General features: G+C 42.6%; 1 protein-coding gene across 6 annotated transcripts in view; it reads right to left on the minus strand.

Moving 5' to 3' along the window:
* Amot (angiomotin) overlaps positions 1–19,354 on the minus strand; it is a 58,804-nt gene that overhangs the window by 29,263 nt on the left and 10,187 nt on the right. For 2 of the 6 annotated variants that reach the window (NM_001432880.1, NM_001432881.1), the window contains 4 exons: positions 14,342–14,490; positions 11,191–12,124; positions 4,415–4,871; positions 350–494 (listed from right to left, as the gene is read on the minus strand). In NM_001432880.1, the coding sequence (NP_001419809.1) occupies positions 350–494; positions 4,415–4,871; positions 11,191–12,062 (1,474 nt within the window). In that variant the 5' untranslated portion in view covers positions 12,063–12,124; positions 14,342–14,490. The remainder of the gene's footprint in view (positions 1–349; positions 495–4,414; positions 4,872–11,190; positions 12,125–14,341; positions 14,491–19,354) is intronic. The other 4 variants (NM_001432882.1, XM_087599346.1, NM_001432883.1 and 1 more) reach the window with 2 other exon arrangements.

Below are 19,354 nucleotides of genomic sequence, written 5' to 3' on the forward strand. Positions count from 1 at the left end.
TGGAATATGAAGATGATTAATGCACATACAGTTTGCCTTCTAAATACTAGCCTTTGGCAAAGGTCAGCATATTTTTGGACAAACAGGGGTGGGTGCCACAGTCCTGAATTTTCAAGTGTGAATCTTCAAGTAATACAAGTTGGTCTAAAGCAAGAGCCAGATGTAGGCCAGCACATGCTTTCATCCTCACTGCCTGGGAGAGTAAAGCAGGGAAATTGTAGAATATAAGGCTGGCAAAGACTATGTTGTAAGTCTTAGGCCAGCCCCAAATGGGTAAAGACACATTGTCTTAAAAACAAACAAGCAAACAAACAAAAGAACTAGAAAGTGAAGTCCACTTGTCACTCACCTCGCAGATCTCTGTTGAAGTCATGCATCCTTCTAATCTCGCCCTCCAGCTTGTTCCTCATGGCTTTCTCCAAAGCCTCTCTTTTGGAAGACGACTTCACCAAGGTCTCATATGCCTCAGAGACCCGTTGGATTTCAGTCTCCACCTTTAACATAAGAGAAGGGAGGGAGGGAGGGAGGGAGGGAGGGAGGAAGGAAGGAAGGAAGGAAGGAAGGAAGGAAGGAAGGAAGGAAGGAAGGAAGGGAGGGAGAGAGAGAGAGGGAGAGAGAAAGAAAGGAAGGAAGAAAGTGTTACTAGGAGTTGGATGGAAATGACCGTTTAGAACCATACAGGAAACACTTAAGTGGCATCTTCTTTCAGACTGACTGTAAACTCAGTAAATGACTCAAATGCTTCATGGGATTTCCTTAGGACAAAAGCAAGACTCTCTCTCTCTCTCTCTCTCTCTCTCTCTCTCTCTCTCTCTCTCTCTCTCTCTCTCTCTCTCTCTCTCTCTTCTCTCTCTTTCTCTCTCTGGAGTGAACATTGGGCAGTGTAATTTCTGCCTTCATGGGAGGTACTATGATAAAATAGACTTCATACATGACATTAATTTCTAAATTATCTTCTGATTTAGAAAATATTAATAATATTGTAATAACTTTATTTTGAAGCACTCAAAGGACTTCTTTGCAGTTCTCTCATTTTGTTCTGACATCTGCCTAGGCAATGTAGCTTGCTCTATTTAGAAAGTAGTTAAACTATCTACCCCAAGTACAGATCAACAGCAAGTATAAGCCCTGAAATCCCAAAGTGTCCTGTAGTATAATTCAATTCGCTTTCACGACTATTTAATCAAGGGTCAAATAGTTAAGAAGATCTGATTAAACTGTGAACTGTGCAAACCAGAGCAAGAACATCCACATTATCCTTGCCTTCAAGGAACTTTCAATATAATCAAGTCAGAGAATAGAGGGCAAACTACAGCTTTAAGAAAACAAGGACTAACAATACAAAGCCAAAAGAACGAGCGAAGTTATCCCTGTTTGGGGGAGGGGAGGAAAATAATTTCAGGGAGAGATGGCATTTAGAGTCGGATCCTGAAAGCTGGATTGGATTTCAATGGGCAGAGGTGAGTGGAAGGGTATTCTATTCTGAGTAAGCAAATGCATTCCCAGAATGACCAGGAGTCTAATCTGGCTGGACACTGTGTGGTAGCCACAGGGAAGCTAGAGGGATGTGGCCGTGAAGATGGACTGAAGTCAGGTCATAAAATGGTTTTAAATGTCAGGCATTTGGACTTTATCCCATAGTCACCAGAGTCAGTGGGAAACTAGTGCAGATTTCTAACTGAAATTCAGGATTTGTGTTGCTTTATGGCACCTCTCTGCAAATCTTATAAAAGGAGAAGGAAAAAAAAATCAGAAAAAGACTCTTGTCCAGAATGAGAGAGAAACAGGAAGAAAGGAAGAAATTAGACTCCAGAGTCTTGCGATCAGTACAGCTCCAGTGCCTGTGTAATAACCGCAGAGATTATTTGCATATAATTTGTATAAGACAAATAAACCCCCTGGCCTATTAAGCAATTGTCAAATTAAGTCTGACTCTTCCAAGCACTCTGCATTTCTTCTCAGTTTTCTACTCTTCCCGAACAAAGCTCCGGGGACTTTAGGGGGTGAAATAAACAGGCGCCCCAATGGAGGGTGGGGGAGGGGAGGGAGGATTTCAATCAACTCCAATTCCAGCTGCCCCCATCTTCAAAATCCCGCTGGAGACAGGACTGCCTACAAACAAATGAGGCTTACACTCCTGAAAAGAGCAGACATGAAAGTGTTTTTCGCCTTGCAGATGGCACCAAGATAGCAGCACAGAAGGTGAAAACTGGTGAGTGGCATTTTAGAGACAAGATCCGCAGGGTCTGTGCTGGATGGAGCTTTAACGGGAAAATCAACTGCTGGAGAGGAGAAAAGAAGCACTTCCCGTTTGAAAGAGCAGGCCAGGTGGTGTTGCTGTGAAAGAAGCAGACCAGCGAAACTGAGGCTTCTTACTTCCGGCCCAGAAGGCCACACCTAAGAAGACAGACCCTCTTCTCAAAGTGCACAGCCTGCTTGTTAAGGATCTGGTGCTAACCAGTCCCCTTCCCCTTGTGGACATACTGTCCCTTTCCAAAGAGCTGTGTGATAGATAAAGCTTTCCCTGAAGGGAGGATCCACTGGCTGGGCATGCATGACGGAATAGGGAGAAGAGAGGAAGAGTGCCCATGGGTTTCCAGACTTGCTCATTCTACTTCCTGTCCTCAAGACCTTGTGTTCCAATTTTTTCCTAGCTCTAGCATCTATCTTGTGTGAATCTTATCTTCCCCTACTTTTAATTTCTTTTTCTCCCCTACCTGTCTCAACCTTAGCCTTGGCTTACACTGTGCTTCTGCAGACACTGCAGCGAATGATGATTGTACTTTTCTGATGTATTTCTGCACAAGGAACAAACAATCAACAAAGTTCCTATTCTGCTACCTAAACTAGTTTCCCAACCCAGCTCCTAGCAGTGTCCCTGTCATCACGATCCTTTGGCAAGGAAGATCTGAGTTCAGTCCTGGGTGATTGTGTCAAAGAGGAGGCCAGGCCAAGGCCAATTAAACGTTAGAGGAGGTCTACTCAGCGAAGTGGGGTTTCTAATCAATGAACAAAACCCATGGATGGCATGAATGTGAAATGAGCAAGGCGTATTTATTGTCAACCTAAGAAGACAGAAAAAAATAAAATCAAGACAAAGTAATAGCTCTCAATCCATCCTGAGAGCCCCCAAACAGATTTGAAGAAAGTAAGAAGGGGAGGGATCTTTTTCATTATATATTTTTTAAAAAAATCACTTTACTATGGAAAAATAAGCCCACTTCTCCTTTAGGTAAAAGATCTGGTGTCAGTGAATTCTCAGCATCCTGCAGGCCCCTAAACCTTCCATTCCTCTTGTCTCCTAGGGACAGAGCTACTGAACAATGCAAAGCAAGTGTCTCTCCATCCCCACCTTCAGCCTCACCTTCCCAGAACAGTTCGAAAGATCACGCCACGTGAATTCCCTCATGGACAAAAGCTACAAAGAAACTGCCAGAGGCATAACTCACTAAGAGTCACCGAGGCAAAAAACTTAGGTTTGGGCCTTAGGACACGCTTCGAAGTTAAAGTCCCAGTTGAAACAGACAGTGGGTGTGGGGGAAACAGGGAAGAAGGGTAACTGGGGACACTTTTTTTTAAAAAAAATTCCCTCTGCCTATGGCTGTCACCTGTCACCCAGCTGTAATGCTAAGCTCCTTTTGTGTGTGCCCCCTCAACACACACACACACACACACACACACACACACACACACACACACACACACACACACACACCAAGAGAAAGAGAGCAGATGTTGAACTGGATCTGTGGTCAAAGACCAAAGCAAACGCAGGGAGGAGAAGAGGAGAGCTCCCACAAGGAAAAGCACTGTCAGCCTTTTCATAAAGCATACAAACTCTCAGCTGCTGGGATTTTCCTAGTAACTATGTACTATGGCTTTATATTTTTGAGGCCAAAATCATATGGAGAAACCATAATCAAGACAAAAGGCTTTTAAATGCTGTTAGTTTTTTTTTTTCCGAACACAGGCCTTACTAATATTCTTTGTGAAGAACTATCTCTGAGGATTTTTTGAATAAAATAATCAACTAAGTTTTCTAGGATTGCAGAGTCTGGGAAATCGATAGTATATTTCTTTTAGTAAAAATGTAAAATGTTACTCCTGTTAACAAAACGAGGGGGGGGGCGTACAAAAATATACATGATATTACACGATAATACATTGCTCACTCGTTTAAAATTCCTATAAAAATTTCGCCATGAAACCCATTATTTCATATAATTAAGGTATGGTAATAAAAAGAGGAAAAACTTAGTTATCCTAGACAAGCAAAGAGGTTTTCTAAAGTTTGACCAACATCAGAAGAAGAATCTTAAAGATATACTCACACAGATGAACTTTTATACAGTCACTTAACAAGTCCCACCAAAAAGATTCAAAGAGTAGAACTGACCCTCAGGGGGAGCCGTACCTTCTGCAGTCTTGCCACCTTCTCGTAGCATCCATCCAACTCCTGCCGCAAGTTGCGATTCTCATCAGAGAGGATCTCAACCATCTGCTGAGCTCTAGAGACGATGGCAAAAGGGTCAGCTGGCATGGGCTGATAAGCAGCTGCCTGCTGAGCCCGAGGCATAGCTGAGTAGGCTTCTCCTGGTTGCTGCTGGGCTGGAGTCAGGCTGGGCTGGGGGTGCCGGTAGTGGTCCCCCTGATGACTCTGATTCGGAAGAAGATGCTGCTGATGCCTCGGCAGGTGAGCAGAGTGGTCTCCTTGGTTCGAGACCAAGCCGTGTTGACCAGAAGACAATCGAGTGGATGGTGGAGACTGCAGCAAGGGTAAGCTGGCAGCCCCAGCTGTCAAGGACGAAGTAGGGCTGTGAGGCTGAGAGTTCCTGGCTGAGAAAGACAGCGAGGCGATGTCCTGTGTTGCCCTGAAAAACACAAAATGCAAGCTCTGATTAAATTCATCCCCAAGACACACGGAGCTATTCCTCCCCAAATTCAGGTAGAATGAGAAGTAGGCAGAGTTAGATCCCCATCCACGACTTCTCGAGCTCCTTCTTACCGAAACATTTTGAGACTCTGTCCAACTGCTACTGCTCACTAGCTATGCTCCTCTTGGAGATGAAACCAGATAACTTCTGAGGTAAGTAGGAGAATCTTAAGATGGCTATCTCCACATTCATTGCTCACTCGTTTAAAATTCCTTTTGTACAAAGTAATGCTCATGTGGTTGACTGAAAACTGAACCTGTCTGAAAAAACTTTACGTATGCAACCCATCACATGCAGACTTAAATGTAAAAAATGTTTACTGGCTTATTTCAAGCAGTCATTCCACCACCTTTCACCTTTCCACTTGTGGCCACCTTGGAGAATTCCTCCACTCGAGAATGACTTAAAGAGATGAAGACGTTCGTTGCATTTCAAGACACCAAATAATTATTGCCCATTCCAGTTATCAATTTAATACTACAGATGAAGTGGTGATTTAAAGGCTTGGGGACACAAGCAACACCACCATACCACTTGATATACTGAATCACCACATTTAGAAATTAGAAAGGCTTTAAAGAAATTATTTTACTGAACAGAGTGAAACAAAGACTCAGGGAAGAAAAGAGCTGTGCTGAGGATTAGGGTGACGTACAGGGCAAGAACACAGGCCTGAAGTGCGGAAGGCCCCGAGTCCCACCCTGAAGGAAACAAACAGAAAGAGACAGAGAAACAGAGAGATTGAGGAGAATTAATTCAGGGGAGTTAGTGGTAGGATCCCACTCCATCTTCTGGCACCATTAATTTCTGAGCAGCAACCCATAAACCCCCAACTTATTGCTTACAGAATGTTCAGAAAGAAAACATTGGTATGCTGTTTTTTTGGTACCTAATTACTAAACACAAAAAGTCTCTAGAAATCCCAATAAAGGAACTTGAGAGACTTTTGTCACTGTTCACTAGCTGGGCAACCTTGTTTCATTACTTAATATAGAAATTGGAGAGGTGGTTCTGTGGTTAAGAGCATTTTGGGTGCTCTTTTAGAGAACCTCGGTTTGATTTCTCAGACCTACAGAACAGCCATGTTGTATGAGATGGTTTGCTGTGTTCTGGTGGGCATCAGGCATGCATGTGTAGCACAGACATACATGCAAGCAAATTACTCATAAACCTTTATAAAATTATAAAAATAAACCTTTTTAAAATTATCTTCTGGGCACGGTGGCACACACCTTTAGTACGAACACTCAGGAAAAAGCAGAGGCAAGCAGATCTTTGTAAGTTCATGAGCAACCTGGTCTACATAGTGAGTTCTAGAGAGGCACGGATGAAAATAAATTGCTAAAATACTGGGATCTTCACATGTTTTGACTCTATAAGAATTATAGCTTCTTATCTACCAGTGAGATGTGTTTGCCTTGTTAAGTATCTTTGACATAGAATAACCTGTTAATCATTGTGCTAATGTGCATAAAATTCCTGATGGAAGTTGGACAAATGACCACCAATCCAGATGCTCTAATGCATTTCTCTTTCATACACTCCAGGCACCAGCATCCCCCAAAACTCCTCCCTATACGGGCTGTTTACAACAACCAAATCATTGCAAACATCGACTCAAGAACACATCCAATGACCTAGATACTGAGAAAAGTATTCAAACCTGTTTAGACTCTAAGGTCTGTCCTACGTTCCGATATGTGGCTCTAGCATACACACATTTGTCCAATTTTACATATAAGTCACTGGAAATAATTGTTTAATATTGAAGAAATCATGCAAATAACTTACATATAGAACGTGTGATAAGATATTAATGACCACAACTGGAAAGTTGGTGCCATTCATAACTTTTCTTTCCAAGAGCTGAAAACTTTCAGTTGTTCTAAAGCCAGGGGGTGGCTTATGAACTTACTAGGTGAAAGGTTCGCATTTTCTATTCTGTGGACCTTCAATTTCCATGCAGGTCAACACAACTACCCGTTCTCTTTCCAAGAGCTGTTTTAATTGACTTTCAATATAGAGTTAGAATGTCCAGGGATTTGAGGTGGGGGATGGTGTTAAATCTCTTGGGCAGAAAGAGGATCTTAAATTTCCTATTTTCCAATCCTGCTTTCAAATTTTAAGAGGAAAGAAGTCATTCCACTCTCTTTTGCCCCTGTTCTTGGGATTTGGAAGCCTACTTACTGCCTGGGAGATGTTCTCTCTAAATACAGTTTCAAACTGAACACACACTTTCAAAAGGGGCTTCCTCCCAATGGCTCCCCTGAAAGCTTATCAAGTAAAAGGGGCCTTTCTCTCAAACAGGGAGGCATCTGCCTCACTCTCCCAGAGGGTCGAATGGCCTGTTAAGGCCTGGACAGTGCACAGCTTCTCAGGGGTCTAGGGAAGGATACTGTGAGGTTTCCGGAAGGTCTCTAGGGTCAGATAAGCCCAGGATGAAGATAAGCAAAACAAAACAGCTGGCCCTTGACTCCCCAGGCTACAAAAGGAAGCAGAACATTGTGGTGTTGAAAAAACCCTCAGTCCTTCACTGGCAGATTTGCAAACAAGCAAAGGCTAAGGTAGTTGGGGGGTAGGGAGGAGTAGAAACCCTCCAGGCAAAACAACTCCATCTGGGCTCCAGCATCTGCCCACCATCAAAAGGCGGGGCACTGGAATGAGGTTCTCTCTGAGAACAGGGGGCTCTTGGGAAGAAGATACAGGTTGGGAGAACTATGGCAATCTGTCAGGGAAAACAAAAACACACTGAAGAGGAAATAATAAAAGAAAGAGTAATGACAGCAATAAAGGGGCAGAAAGGAGAACATTCTACAGGTTCTCCCACCCCACAGCAGCTGGAAATGCTCTGGGAACAACAAGCCACCAACAGGAGACAATAGAATCACATGATCCCACGGTCACTGTGATCTGCCTCCCTGCCTGTTCTCCCCAACTCTGTACTCCTTCCTAAGACTCATGGGCTACAAGTGTTCTACCAAAGAGAGAACCTGACTATCTATGCAGGAGACCACTCCTCCGAAAAGCTGCACTGAAAGAGAGGACATAATCTCAAGGAGAACTTATATAAAGACAAAAAGGGAAAGTAAAACCGAGTGTGTGCTTGCACACACGAACACACAAAAACACACACACACACACACGCACACACACACCTTTCTACCCTGCTACCTCCATGACTAGGGTCCCCATACCCTTCTGTCACTCTTTCACACACACCTGCCAACACGAGTGCAACACATGCAAGCTCCTCCCCACACCTGCCCTCCAACATACACTCTCATCAGAGCAGGTGCCACCAACAACCTATAGCCAACGTCTCACCACTGAAATGGTGCCTCTCCCAGGCTCCGTGGCAGTGAATGTGAATCGCAGAGCACCTTGTGAATAATTCTGGACCGTTCCAATTGCACAAGGAGCTCTGTTCGGAACTACAGATTTAGGTCACCCTGAGATTCTGCTCAAAAAAAGCATTTCAAGAAACCTCAGAGCTGGGCATGATTTCAGCAATTGCAAAGGGGGTGGCCGCTTTATAAACAGAAATAATTTAATTTTTTACAAGCACTGATCAGTGTCTAAACCCAGGATGCAAAAAGGGTTCAGCACTTAGAAAGACAAAGATTTAGATACTAAATTTTTTTGAAATGGTTTGGCCTTCTTTCCCATCTGGAGTTCTGAGCATTTATGCTATTTATGAAGTAGGGAGGAGGGCATGGGGATGATGAAGTAATCAAAGGATTGTTTATAACATTTTGTTCATTTTAACAGCAAATCTCAACATTTCATTGACTCTCCAAAGGCAAAAGAAAAATGATATTTTCTTTTAATAGCAGTTTGTTAAAGCAAAAAACAAATAAACAAAAAAACAAAACAAAACTTATTTTTCATACTGATCTGTCATTTGTGGGTTCAGAATTTAAAATGTAGGCTCATCCATCCATCCATCCAACCATCTTCCTGTAAACTACAGTTACTTGGGAAGATATTCACAAGCCATATAGGAAATCAAGGAGGAAAATGTGTCTCTACCTAAAAATGGTAGACTTCTGGAAAGCTGTTGAATTGCCTCCTTTTGCCAAAGATCTGTCAATAGGTGCCACTGCCCGGACCCAGTGAATGCAAATGCCTAGAGACAGAGTTTGTCTGATGTATACCCAAACTACACATGGAACACTGCTAGCTTAGACAATTTTACTATCCCTTAAGAATATCAACCACGCTGTTCCTGTCCCATAGAGAATCAACTCTTGGCATATGTCTCGGTGTCAAAATACTTCTCAAGGGCGGTGGGAGGAGTTCAAAGGTAGGGCATTTGCTTAGCCTGCTGGAGGCACTGGATTAGATAGATGCCTAGCACCCTGCCCAACCGAAAAACAAACAAACAAGACAAAAACAAAAACAAAGGCAGGTCCCCACGGGCTTTGTCGTTTCAAGACACAGAGAGTGAGATCCACAGCTAATTTAGACGGAGAAACTAGACCTATCTTCCTATAAAATATGTGCCGCTAAATTTCTTTGGTTGTTTAATCAGTATGGGAAGGAAAAACCCCTCTTTGTCTCATTATTTATTTAGGCAGATCAAAGAGCTTTTCCATCTAGCTTCAAACACTGTGGGAGTCACTTCAGATCACAAACAACACTGGTGAATGAGTTCTGAAAGTAGCTTTCCTGAGAAGGCGGGCCATGTGCTGAGCAGGGGGCTTTGGCTTCAGCTCCACACCATAGCCAACCAGCGCTTCCAACAAGGCAACAGATCAGACGTCATCCCATCTACAGATCAGAATGGAGGAGAGGCACTGTCTCAGATGCTTCAATACTGATGGGAAAAGCAAAACAAAAGCCCTGGGCTTCCTTGAAATTTTCCTAGCTTGAATGGATTTTCACTAAGCTAGGCTGTCAAAGGGTGCTGTGCGCTCTCCCTGGATCTTCCATTTCACTGGGCAGATGGGAATCAGGTTCGTGCGCTAGTTGAAAGCTGAATGGACCTGTTTTTGTCCCATTTCCTGTTCTCAGAAAATTATCAAAAATTAGGCTTCTGAAAGCTTAAGAGGACCTTGCAAAGGGTTAAGAAGAAATCATCCTGAGTTAGGGAGAAACAAAAAAAAAAAAGTCCTAAACCGGTAAAGCAAGGGGAGGAGCTTAAAATGAATTGCCTCTGGATCGGAAAAAAAAAAATCAGGACCTGGGGGGGAGAAAAAGAAAAAAATACCAGGAAATTCTAGGCAACTTCTCTTACCTCCGCCCTACCCCACCCCAGGTGCCTTATCTCGTGAGTCACCACCTGCTAGCCAGGAGGTTCTTTCCCAAATGAATGAGTGGACCCAGGAGACAAAGAGGAAGATGCCAGTGATATCACTGTCTTGGACTGCGAGCCACCTGGGGCTTCAAGCCTTCTGGACAGCCATAATTACCTACCCCTGGGAAGAGGCCAGGATCCCGTGCACAACTGTTGCAATATCTGTCATGGTTTAACCCTTCCCCGACACCATGTCCTGAAAGTCTACCAAATGGTAAAAATACAAATAATATAAAGAACCATAGGATCTTGTGGGTTGTGCAAAGGACAATGGGAGCTGAATGATTAAGCATTGGAAACATACTTAAGATACAGAACAGAGATGATAGTAGCATTCCATGTCCATTGAACATCTGGAGGAACTTCTACAGACATTAAAGTGAACTTAACCTAGATGCTTAAAAAACATGAACGGCAGGCAGCTACCGTTCTTGAGAGCTACAAACTCTCAAGAAAAGCCAACAACCAGTTCAGACGTTCCCCGAAGTTGGACATGAAGTTCAAGGCAAGAAACATTCTGAACCCGCATACGTCTATCATTCTTCTTCTTTCACCAACAACCATATCTCCTCGACTGTTTAGTATCCAAAAGGATCCCAATAATTCTCTGAGAAAGCACAGACAACAGGAACAGATCGATACCCACAAACAAAAGTGATTTGTGAATCATGTGAGTGATAGAATGTTGCAGACTTATTCAAGGCCAAGATGATTTGCTTCTGCTCCTCAAGGAAGGCTTTAAGAATTCAGACGTGAAACATTGACCCCTTTTTTTTACAGGCCTAGGAGGCAATAGAGCAAGTCAGTAGGAAAATAAAGCATTGCTCATCTCTTCAGCCACTAGGCAATTTGTCATATCAAACACCTGCCCGTTCTGTTCCTTCCCTTAAGATTCCCAGCAGAGAGCAGAAGAGGCTGATTGGGGACGAGGCCAGGAAATGACAGAAAGGGAACTCTTACCTGGCTGCCCCATACTCAGGTGGGTGCTGATACCTCATCAGTTGCCCCTCTGTTCTCCCTGGCTGGTTCAGGCGATGCTCACTATAGAAGTGCCCTGGCTCTTGGGACTTGCACACTACAGATTGGGATGGCACGCCTTTGAAAGGATATTCTGGTGGGGGACCGCGGTGTTCCATGCTCTTCAGACTATGTTGGCTTGGAGGTGGCCCTTGGGCCTTGTAGAATTCACTGGAACTGGTCGGATTCTTGTAGAGGTCATTGGGTTGTGGTGGGGAGAGGGGAGCACTGGTAACAGGTGGGTGGGCTTTAACCCCACTGGTAGCCAATGACATCTGCATCAGTCTTTCGCTCAAGGATCGGACATGCCCTTGCTTGAGATCTCTAAGGCCTTCATCTTGGTGCATCTTCCCAGGAGTGAGTCGCTGAACTGATGGACGTCCCTCGGTTCTCATCTTCTGGTTAGTGACTCCTGTGACATAGAAAGCAGCTCCAACACTAGCATGCTGCTGGCCCCTAAAGTACTGGGACTGGACCTTGGCTTCTTCATAGGTGGGGAGTTCTTCGTTATTCTGCATTCGAGGGGACACTTGCTTCTCCATGACGCCGTTTTCTGACTGGATTTCCTGACCCTGGGGTTCTTGACGAGCAGGGTGTGCCACAAGCTGCTGGTGGTGATCCTGGGAACTCAATACATCATTCTGAGGGACTGGGTTCCCACTGCCAGTGGAGAATGGAGAGCTATTCCCTGTGGCTTGCTGGTGTATGGCAAGCAGACTACGATTCTCACTGGGATTGCCATAGCGAAGCTGCTCTTGAAGCAGACGTTGCAATACCGTAGTTCCTCCGCTTGGCTGATCTTCAGAATTTCTCATCTCTATAGCCGGCGGTGCTTTGTGAAGAGAGAGAGAAATTGGGCACTTGGGCTGCCCTTGACCTGGGAAGGGGAAACAGGAAGCTTAACATCCAGCTGATGTATAAATCAGTCCTCTATAGGGGAAGAAAACGTGTTTCTTTTGAAGGTGAGCAGTCCATTACAGAAAGAAAACAGAGGACTGAATAGATCAACGATAGATTAATTCCATGATTATTGTCTTTACTACTGATATGTTGAGGAAGAGTTAGCCCAAAAAAACTGATTTCTCTTTTACTTTTCTTTAAACGATCCTGATTTAATTTCAAAAAGGCAAACAAGGGGCAGGCATGTAGGGGAGTCAGAGGGGGCTGTTTTCTAAGACTCTCAATCACAAAGCTCATCTCCCTGTACTCTGTTTAAATTAAAAATACCCTATGGCTATGGAGGTGCAGCCAGAAAAGTGAGCAAATCTACCCACTAAAAAGCATTTATCAAGCAGTTTCAGCATGTGACCAGGAAAATAAAATGCAAAATAATAACGTAAATAAATAATGGGTAAAGAGAGCTTAGCTGATACCAGGCATAAAAGAACCCTGCGTAGTTTTTCTCAGATTGCCTATAACTCTAAAATAAGACTTATTTATTATATGTATGTATGCTGTAGCTGCTCAGACACACCAGAAGAGGGCATGAGATCTTATTACAGATGCTTGTGAGCCACCATGTGGTTGCTGGGATTTGAACTCAGAACCTCTGGAAGAGCAGTTAGTGCTCTTAACCACTGAGCCACCTTTCCAGCCCTCAAAATATAATCTTAAAAAAACCTTTTTAGTATTCATTTTGGATGCTCCGTAATTTAATAAGAAAATGTCATTGAACAAATGTTACTGACACTTTTCTTTTGGGCCATCAAAGGATAGCGCTAGGATAGTTTGGTGCTGCTATTGGGTAGGACAAATTGATTTGAAATAGTTCTCTGACAACTTTTAGAAACTGAAAAAAAAAAAAAATCAAAGTCCATGCTTCGGAAACAGAAATGATGACCACGCCCCTGACTACCATCATGTTCTCCTAAAGAACTACAATGGATCTTCTAAAACAGATAATAGAGTCCCAAATTAAGATTCACGTCATAGTCATACTATGGTACCTAGGGTAGCCATACCCAGTACTCTTCTTTTCATGACTTCTATTTTCTCATCTGAGAAACTGAATGGGAAGGCACATGCACCACCCCATCTCTCTCAACACTATCCTACTCAGAGCATCTGATCAGGCACGCAAAGACTCTTTTGAAAAATAAAAGTCAGTCATGTTAAGTACTACAAGTAAGCAATAATGTTAAACGATGAACTGTTCATTGAAAATATCTGAAGCAACTCAGTGTGAACACACACACAGTCACTGTAAAAGTCAACCTACTGAGTCTTTAGAGGTTTCTAAAGGAAAACTCTAGACTCTACCTGCCAGGTGGTTTTTATCTCTTTGATATTACCCCACCTCCAGGCTCTCTGCAACTCCCTTTCTTTCGTGCTGCAGGGCATCCAGGAGGTGCACAGCAGATGGCCTACTCAGCCTCTGGCTCTTCTCGTTCGGTAATGGTTATCACAAGTTGCATTCCAACTGTTCTATGGGATAGTCTGATCCAACAGTTACCCTTCCAAAAGGACGGTTTACTTTTTTAATTCAGATAAATAGTTATCTTGTTGATGGCTTCATTTTGTGCTGTTAGAAATGGAACTCAGGGTCTTAGGCATGCTAGGCAAACATGCTACTTCTGAGCTACATTCCCAGCCCTAGAAGCTCTCTTTCTCCTTGTTTTAGTTTCATCTATATTCTTTTGAGAGGTGGAAACTAACCACTAAAAGGCTAACCAACCTAACCCATAATTGTACTCTCCACTCCAATGACACTCTGGGGTTGTTAAAGTTGGACTCAAGAAACCTCTTCAGTTGCCTGAAATTGGACAGATGACTACCAAATTCTTTTCTTCTAGAAAAAAAAAAAGGTGGAAACAAGAATGTTTGCAGTTAAAGCACAGACCACTTCCACCCCTCTCCAGCAAAGCAGGAGAATGTCGACATTGAGCTGTCCCAGACCCCATACCTTCAAAGGTATGCCACTCCCTCCCAAGGCCACACCCGCCCATCCAGCACACTCTGAAGCAAACAGTCATGTGGACGTGCGGGTCATCACACACTAATGTAGGGCCCATGCACGCAGGCACACAAATATACATACTTATTCAAGCAGGCATGCACACACACATACATATGCACACACACCAATGGTTCGTACCTATTTCTGCTTTCTTTTAGGCTTAAAGCCTTGATCAGGATAGGAAACTCTTGCTTATGCGCAGCTCCAGAAACCGCAGCGGCAGATTCCCTCTCCCCTAACACTCAGGTTCAGGGTAAGCACCGGCAAGAGTCCAACCACTGGTCAGTCTGAAATGTTCAGGAGGGGTAGGGGGGAGAAATAAAAATGTCGTTTCTAAGTTGCCACCAAGAGCCAGCAGTTAACCGAACTACTCCTTCCAAGGGAAAGTATTGTCCTGTGTGGCTTGGCTTTTTAAATGAGTGGCAAAGGCTATCCACACTAAGGCAGAAAGCAAACCTTAGTGTTCATCAGGTGTATGCAGGAGGTCATTCCAGTCTCCCGGAGACAGGAAGGCTGAAGTGTGACCCTAGAAAGTGCTGCTATGTTCAAGTCTCACAGCCTTGGAACGCCATGCCAATCGGAACCCTGGCTGATGGTTAAGAACCACAACCACAGTTACCTTTAGGAACAATGTTTGGTTGGTGTCAGTAGCAGGATAGGCTCATGAGTTTGTAACTGTCTTACAAGCTAGAAGGGAAGACAGACATCATAAAATAGATCTGAGGTTAAAAACAAAAACAAAAACAAAAAAACACTGAAATATCAACCTCCTGATTCTACTGCCTCAGCCTCCAGTAGGCAGAAGAAAAACAAAGCATCAGCTGAGTCCTTTAATATTTATTGAATATTGACCATTCCAGACATTTGCCAGCCTTGTGCTAGACACAATGAGTCACAAAGATACACACGATGTAGTCCCTGCTCTCACGGCGCTTACACTCTGATCAAGGGCTAATCACTCTTGCCAGAGTAGGAAAGCTGAACATGTACCCAGTTCAAACCAGCAGCCCTTCTCCATGCAGCGGAACATGCCTTGATTTTTCTTTCTCAGCACTTCCTGTGACCCAGGGTCTCAGCAAAAGAATTCTACGTTTTAAAAAAGCTAAGTACAATTACAATTGGAGATGAGATACAAACATCCCATAGACACGGATTTGAGGTCATCTTCATTTGCAATTTCTGCTTTGAATCTCTCCAAAAAAAAAATCCCTCCAAGTCCAACCAATGCTGTTATAAAATTTAAGAGTGTGTGTTTAGATAAGGTTGCACATGAACCACATCCTGGCCCAGCCATGACTCATTCATATCACTTTAAAGGAAAGAAAAAAATAAAAGAAAACTTTAATCCACACCAGAGGCTCTGTAAGCAGCACAGCAATGCAGAAGAAACACACGAGCATCGTATTTTGGGAGCTTGTCCAAAATTTTCAAGTTTAAAAAAAAATCCACAAAACCACACAATGCTTAATTTAACATTATTTCCTTGCAATGTTGCCAAAAATAAACCGAGCAGATAAAGAGTGAACAAACCCGGAAATTTGTCTTTCCATCTTGTTTTGGTCCAAAATTACAATCATGATCAAAAGCAAAACTGCATCCAATCTGCAAGGTAATTATGTTAGGGTGTCTTTCCCTCACTTCATAGCAGAGAAGCAACTTTTAATTGGAATCAAAATCAGACTGTGCGAAGAAGTTTAGTAAAGAACCACCAAGCTTCTTTTGTCCTATTCAGAGCAAAACAATTATCTGGGTTTCAACTGAAACACAAGAAAACGGCCAAGGCCTTTCAAGTGGAAGCCTCTGGAGAGAAAGTGCCACAGGTTTTTCTCTCCAAAAACTTCTTAGGTTCGTCTTGCTGATTAAGACTGGATTTCTTCTGACACCCTGATCTTCACTGGAGAATGCTTGACTCGTCTCAAATCTCTTTTCCCCGTATGTTTTTCTCCTCTTTCTTGTATTCTTTTCAAAACCCCAATCACTTTATAGAACCCACCGTGCTCTTCCACTCCCATACAAGATTCTAGTTAACAGGAAAGCAAATCAGTTCAGGAAACAAACAAATAAACAGACAGACACTGAACATAGTTTCTATTCAGCTATGGCTCTGTTCTTAAAGACCTTATGACCATCTGGATGCTAGGGAAAGACATGACACTGTTAAAGACATGGTTCCTTGCCTTATACACAAGAACTAAAATAGTATGAACCCTGCAACCTTTAATTTACCCACACTTTTAATCATGCCACTGCCAGAGATCTGACATCATCTTCAATCAATAAAATAACCTTGTTGCTCTTGGACACAGAGAGTGCCTTTGACGATACTGGTTGGGAGAAGAAAGGAAATACCTAGCTTTGTCTTTACAAATCCATATATTCAGCTCTTCTGTAACTGCAAGGCAGCAAGGTGAAGCTCAATTCTTACTCCATTTGCAGCCATTATCCCCTCCCCATATAACTAGAAGTTGAGCCTAGCACATTAGTGAGAACTCCGATGTTTCCCAAGCCAAGACCTGGCAAAATTAACATTACATGGTGGCCAGGACAAGCCTTATTTTTGCCCTTCAAATGAATTTTGCAATAAGCCTATTAGGTGTTTCTAACCCTTGTTCTACTTCCCCCTACATTCTGCCTCCACTTTACTACATAATCGAGGAGGGAAAACAGTCTAGAAAACCTTCCTATGTTAAATGTGGATCGAACTACCCCATACTTTATTTCCACATAAATGGTCAAAATTTCTGTGACTATGTCATTGTGAATAAAACATCACATGGACATATGCACACCCTCATTAAAAGCTAGAAGTGTGGACTAGAGAGATTCCTCAGTGGTTAAGAACACTGACTGCTCTTCCAGAGGACTAGAGTTCAATCAATTCTCATTACCCGCATGGATCACAACTAACTGCCTAACACCAATCCCACAGTATAATACATCATCTCCTGTTCACCATAAGCACTGCATACACATCATTCACAAATACATACAGGCCAAATATCCATTCAAATAAATCTAACAACAACAAAAATTTGAAGAAGTCCCAGTATAGTCTCATGTTCTGTCAGGTTGGACTGCTTACTGGCCTGATCTTTCATGGACATATTTCCCAAGAAATCTTATGACACAAAGCACACATTCAATTCCTTGCATAAGATCCCATGAGTTTAAGAGGTGATGGGGAAGCAGTAAAACCACCAGAGGCAAGGGTTCTATAGTCTTCCGGCTTAACTTCAAATCTTGAATCAAGGTCTTTATTACTTGCCCTCATCCAGGTTTCTTCACTCTTATGGAGCTCGGTGGCATCACTTACAGTGGTCTACACAATGAATAGCATTATAAACACTAAGATAGGTAGAGGTGTTTCAAGTAAAATGTTGAGCATGGAGCCTGAAACACAGTAACGACTCCAAAGTTAACTATTACTCTAATTATCATGTCAATTTAGGTTTCTTTTTCTTGCATTTTAAAAATTTAGGGCTGTTTTATTTTAAAGTCCACATTTGCGTCACAGTAATTGGTGCAGGGTTTCTTAAGCCATCAATCAAATTTGGAAAGACTCGTGAGAGACCACTTAATGGCCCACACTCAGGTGACTCTCACACCAGATTGGCATCTGCTCTTGCTTAACTCCTAACTTGCTTAGAAAACAAGTGTTGACCTATGTCATTCATTGCTTAGATCACGTTGGAAAATAGTTGAAAAGCCTTGAAATTTTCAAGCCTTACCAAGGATCTTGTGAGAGATCGGTTTCTAAAACGCTAATTCATTTACTCAAATTTTACATATGAGTGTGGACAGTAGTGTGTGGGCATGCACACCATGTGACACTTGTACAGATCAGAGGTCAACTTGCAGGAGTCACCTCTCCTTCTACCATGCAGCCCCTGGAGATGGACCTCAGTCTTCCCAGGGGTATTTGCTTTACCGGTTGAGCCATCATGCCCAGACCAGGATCACTCATTTTTTTATCGACTACTTAGACTTTAGTTTATATTGTGCTGAAGCAACGAGCCCAAGCATATTGACAGGCAAAATTTTTATCACATAGACTGTGGAGGGGCCAGCGAAACACAGAGTAGTAGGGTGAATTCTGTTGCCACCACTCTATCTTCTGATATATGTCCATTTCAAAAGAAGATGAGTGAACCATTTTACCACATCTCACTGCTTACTGCCTCAAAAAAGTATCAGGGATCCATACAATCAGAGTGAACATAAAAGGAAAAGAGTTTGTACCTGGATAACTGTTGCCTCAATGGTCTCCTCCCACTATGGTGCTGTGATTTACACTTTATGTTTATGAACAACATATATAATAATAAAGAAGACAAGTCACTTATAAATCCAGTACTTCAACATTGTTAGTATTATTGAACGTATTTAGATCTTGGCAAAACAATGGGAAAAAAACAGTTTTTGATTGGAGAGACAAGGTCTTCCTGTGTAGCCTGGAACTCACTATGTAATCCATGATGGCTTCAAACTCATGGCAATCTTCCTCAGTTCACCAAGTGCTCAGACTACAGGTGTGAGCCACAATCCAGCACAATGAGGCATTAACATGCCTATAACCATAGGCTCTTCCACTTGTACCTTAATGTAAGCCTTTCAGCCATGTTTTGGAATAGACGACATAACAAATATGCTAATGGCCATGTAACAGTCCATTAAATGAGTGTATTCACATGCACTTACCCAGTTTTCAATTATTAAGATAGTCAAATGGCTTTCAGTCTTGGGCTACTTTAAATAATATTATAAAAATGTCTTTGTCATTTCATCCTTTGCCATATTTTGGAAAATGGTCTTTTACCAATATTGATAAAATCTTAATCTTAGTAAAACATATTGTTTCTTAATGATACAATCCCACAAATGAAATAAATGGATCAAGGAGCACACATTTGTCAACAACCCATTAAAACAAATAAACAAACAAAAAGTAGCAAAACAGTCAAGTCTCATGAAATCTTTCTTTCACTTAATATAATGTTCTGCTTCTATTTCTTTTTTTTTTTCTTTTTTTCCGGAGCTGGGGACCGAACCCAAGGCCTTGCGCTTGCTAGGCAAGTGCTCTACCACTGAGCTAAATCCCCAACCCCCCCCCCCCCCCGCTTCCATTTCTTTATCAGGTCAGAGCAGGGCTCT

The sequence above is a fragment of the Rattus norvegicus genome, chromosome X (assembly GCF_021556685.1).
Source record: "Rattus norvegicus strain SHRSP/BbbUtx chromosome X, alternate assembly SHRSP_T2T, whole genome shotgun sequence".
NCBI classification, from domain to species: domain Eukaryota; kingdom Metazoa; phylum Chordata; class Mammalia; order Rodentia; family Muridae; genus Rattus; species Rattus norvegicus.